This window comes from Coenobita brevimanus, chromosome 78 (genome assembly GCF_032717465.1).
Source record: "Coenobita brevimanus isolate Jiangsu-jjx chromosome 78, ASM3271746v2, whole genome shotgun sequence".
Taxonomy (NCBI): Eukaryota; Metazoa; Arthropoda; class Malacostraca; order Decapoda; family Coenobitidae; genus Coenobita; species Coenobita brevimanus.
The window spans coordinates 839,682-844,478 of record NC_137031.1 but is presented as its reverse complement, the minus strand read 5'-3'; the positions used below and the strand labels follow the sequence as shown (position 1 = coordinate 844,478).

Below are 4,797 nucleotides of genomic sequence, written 5' to 3'. Positions count from 1 at the left end.
TACTAACGCTAAAATAGGTCTTTGCATTTTGTCAACTTTTTTTTTTCCATCTATCCATCGCCAGACGTTTTCATCACGCAAGGGATGGCCACAAACAAATCGCCTCCATGTCACCCTGTCCGCCATTTCGCTTCCCTGCTCCCAAGTCGCATCATCTTCTCATATACCTCTCCACTCCATCCCTCCATCTCATCCTTGGCCTCCACCTCACTCACATACACTCGTCTCGTTAGTCTCTCGCTCACTATCCTCTCCATCCTCTTGATAATACTTGCAGGTCATGATGGTTGGGTGGGTTGCAGTGATGTAAGTGGCTGCCCATGGGTTAGAGAGAGAGAGAGAGAGAGAGAGAGAGGAGAAGAACAAACTGCAGCATGGTTAAGTGATGTGATTTAGAGAGTGAGAGAGAGTGCCCATGAGTTAGAGCTGAAGAAGAAAGTGCCGTATAATTAAGAGATATTTAGAGAGAGAGTGAGTGAGAATGGCCATGAGTTAGAGCAGTGGTTGCCAACCTTTTTTCCAGGCGACCCCAATCCTGCACATGTAGCCATGACCGCGACCCCACTGGTTTTATACACTGTATGTAATGTATTATTGTATATTACTGGTTGTACGCTGTAACAGTACAAGGCAAGTGTAATTAATAGCCGTGTAAGAGAGGTACTGTAAGGTTGAAAAAGACAAAATTATCATCATTAAATGTTATTTTAGTTACAGACATTTAAAAGCATTATTTGAACCAAAACATCCACTTATGAAACAATATTTTGTCACATTCCACAAAGACAAACTAAAATAAAAATGTTTTTTATCAACTGATAAATTGATTTTAATGGGGGCCTTGGGCCTGGATCCCTCTGGTAAGCTTCTTTATTCATGGCTCAGTCGTAGAAAATGCTACCCTCAAATCATGTTCAGGTTGCAACCAATTTCTGCTTTTCGTTTTGATGGCAGCCAGATATGCAAACCCTGATCCGCACAAATAGGTTGTAACGAACGGCAACAGCACTTTCACAGCCTCACTGCCGAGGACTGGTTTCTCCTTCACAGTAGTCCAGGACACTGCTAGTGACTGTTTCATCATGTTGCACCTCGATGAGCTCCTCTTGCAGATTTGGGATGGAAGACTCTTCTTCTGAGAGGTCTTTGACGTGGACATCGAAGGGTCTGGGCACCCATTTGTATTTCTCATGCAACTCTTCATCCGGAATATATCTGTCAAACTCCTCACTCAACTTCTCAAGGTGCTCAACAAGACACTTTGTTCGTCCACAAGCGTGACGTCTTCATCTTCCAGAAAAAGGTTCGAAAGTGGAAAGGATGCAGTTTTCCTCCGCTCAGTCTTTCCCTTCCACGACCTCAGTTTCGCCTTGAATGCCTTGAGCTTTTCTGGCACATAGAGATGAGTTTTTTCTATTCCTTGCATGGATATATTCAGCAAATTCAACACTGTAAATATGTCTGTTGGATATGCCAGTTTAAGCAACCATCTTGGTTCAGCAAGCCTTGATGCCAGTGCATGTTTCTTCTCGTTCAAGAAGATTTCAACCTCTGCACGCATTTCAAACACTCTCTGGAGCACTTTCCCTCGGGACAGCCACCTGGCAGAAGAGTAGTAAAGCAGGTGTTCATATTCCGACCCCATATCAGAGCACATCTGCCCAACAGCCTTGAATTCAGAGCTGATGGTTTAATAAAATTCACTATTGGAATCACATCTTCTATCACAGGGTTAAGCTCAAGTGACAGTTTCCGGGAGGCAAGGTTTTCCCGGTGGAGTAGACAGTGAGTCATTATCACTTCGGGGTTGACTTGTTTCACCCTAGCGGTGAAACCCTGATGTGCCCCTAGCATTGCAGGTGCACCGTTCGTGCACACACTGAAGCACTGATCCCAGCTGAGGCCTTCTTTCTTGATGAAGCTGTCAACCAACTTGAACAGATCTTCACCTGTTGTTGTCGTCTCCAGTCGTTTACAGAACAGGAATTTCTCTTCCATGTCATTCGTCCCTTGGTACCGCACATATACCAAGAGCTGTGCATTGTCATTGACGTCAGTTGACTCAACCAGCTGGAAGCTGAAGTTTCCGCTCTCCTTGATGGCAGCCACTACCTGTTCTTTGATGTCTTCCGACATCTCTTGAATCCGTCGGCTAATTTTGTTGTCTGACGGTGCAATAGTTTATTTATTTATTTTTCACCGCATCATCTCCGAAAATAGTACAAACCACATCGAGGACTGCTGGCTTCATCAACTTTTCCCCACTTGTATGTGGCTGTTTACTCTTTGTAATTCTTTTTGCAACCATATAGGATGCAGTTGTTGCTTGTCGAACAGAATACACTCCTGTGTTCATAGGGGTGTCCAACTTCTGACGTTGCAGTTGTTCTTCTTTCCTCTTGAAATACTGGCGGTCTTTCCCCGCCAGCGTCGGGTGTTTTCCGTGGAGATGGCGCTCGAGCTTGTTTTCTTTAAGCGACTCATGGCTGAGCACTTCCCCACATCCAACACATTGAGGTTTTTCTACCCCACGATCGATGAGAAGCGTAAACCCAATGTCAAGGAATTCTTCTTTGTACACCCGCTTTCTGGACATCACTGAAGAATTTGAAATGAAATATATACTTACTTAACAATAAATCAGACAAAAGATGCTGTTTGGTACCGTCCGCCAGGAGGGGAGAGGGGGAGGGGGCCAAGGAAAGAGGAGGGGAAGGAGCCAAGGAAAATGAAGGAGGGTAGGAGGCCAAGGAAAGAGGAGGAGGGTAGGAGGCCAAGGAAAGAGGAGGAGGGTAGGAGGCCAAGGAAAGAGGAGGAGGGGAGGGGGCCAAGGAAAGAGGAGGAGGGGAGGGGGCCAAGGAAAGAGGAGGAGGGGAGGGGGCCAAGGAAAGAGGAGGAGGGGAAGGGGCCAAGGAAAGAGGAGGAGGGGAAGGGGCCAAGGAAAGAGGAGGAGGGGAGGGGGCCAAGGAAAGAGGAGGAGGGGAGGGGGCCAAGGAAAGAGGAGGGGAAGGGGCCAAGGAAAGAGGAGGGGAAGGGGCCAAGGAAAGAGGAGGAGGGGAGGGCCAAGGAAAGAGGAGGAGGGGAGGGGGCCAAGGAAAGAGGAGGAGGGGAGGGGGCCAAGGAAAGAGGAGGAGGGGAGGGCCAAGGAAAGAGGAGGAGGGGAGGGGGCCAAGGAAAGAGGAGGAGGGGAGGGCCAAGGAAAGAGGAGGAGGAGAGGGCCAAGGAAAGAGGAGGGGAAGGGGCCAAGGAAAGAGGAGGGGAAGGGGCCAAGGAAAGAGGAGGGGAAGGGGCCAAGGAAAGAGGAGGGGAAAGGGCCAAGGAAAGAGGAGGAGGGGAGGACAAGGAAAAAGGAGGGGGAGGAATAAAGAGGATGGGGAGGGGGGGCAAGGAAAGAGGAGGAGGGTGAGGGGACATGGAAAAAGGAGAGGGAGGAGTAAAGAGGAGGAGGGGAGGGGGGGCAAGGAAAGAGTAGGAGGGGGAGGGGTAACAAAAAGGGGAGGGGGAAGAGGAGGAAAGAAAGAGAAGGCAGGCGAGGAAGGAAAGTGTAGGAGGGGGAGGCGGCAAGGAAAGTGCCCCCTTCCCCTCCTCCTCTTCGCTTGCCCCCCTCCTTCTGCTCCTCTTCCCTTGTCCCCCTCGCTTTCTAAATATGGTGGACGGTACCTTTCGTGCAATATATCGTCGGCAAGTGAAGTATTCAGTTTCTTTCTCATATTTACCTAGGAATTTTAAAGAAAGAAAGACTGAGTGAAACCTATACGGCACATTGCAATATACGGGTAAAAATACATCAACTTACCGACAGCAGATGAACAAGTTGGTAAAGAGTGTTTGCCGTTACCACCATACAGCTCGAGTGGTGGCCTGGCACAGACTGGACGTGGACGGTTCACCTTTGCAGGACACAAGATGCTGTTCACGTACCAAACGCGTACGACACTCAGGGATACCAACATTGAATATACATTCTTATCATTATATATAAATAAATATATACATAAATACATAAATAAGAATCAACAAATACGTTTATATATTTTTCTTTACTACGAATGCCGCCAGAAGTCTTCGGATTTTCCGCTGATTTTTTTACTAACTCGCTGTATGGCTGTGGGCGGAGGCACGTCTCATACATGTCTGGCCACTTTATCAGCAGTAACACGATCTCCAGATTCCTCAGCCAATATGTGAATATATGTGGCAAACGTTACATAATCGGGAATTGAACATGTTTGATATTTTGAGGGCTTGGCGACCCCAGGTTTCGGAAACGGGGAGTTAGAGAGTAAAAGGAACTGCAGCATGGTTAAGAGATGTGATTTAGAGAGAGAGTGAGTGAGAGTGCTCATGAGTTAGAGAGAGTGAAAAAGAAACTGCAGTATGGTTAAGAAACATGTTTTAGAGAGTAAGTGAGTGAGTGAGAGCACCCATGAGTTAGAGAAGTACAGTGTGGTTAAGAGATGTGATTTGGATACAGAGTGTGATTGGGAGTGCCCGTGAGTTAGTGTAGAGGAAAAAGAAATTGCAGCATGGTTAAGATACAGCCTATGATTTGGAGAGAGTGAGAGTGCCCATGAGTTAGAGACAGTAGAAGAAGCTGCAGCATGGATAAGAGATGTGATTGATGGAGAAGTGGTGATGGCAGGCCCAGCTGTTACCCTGGCCACCAGTTCACAGTATAATTGAGTCTGTTGGTGTTTATATATCATGTTGGTGTTGGCACTGACCACACTCCTGTATCTAGTGTTGGAAGGTACTGTATATTTGTCAACACAATACCGGATATTTCTACTAGCTCGA

General features: G+C 47.2%; 1 protein-coding gene across 1 annotated transcript; it reads right to left on the bottom strand.

Moving 5' to 3' along the window:
• Positions 1-2,185: 2,185 nt before the first annotated feature.
• LOC145408629 (protein FAM200B-like) lies at positions 2,186-2,596 on the bottom strand. The gene has a single exon (XM_080279316.1). It carries the CDS (start codon positions 2,594-2,596, stop codon positions 2,186-2,188), a length of 411 nt encoding a protein of 136 aa, XP_080135442.1.
• Positions 2,597-4,797: the final 2,201 nt, after the last annotated feature.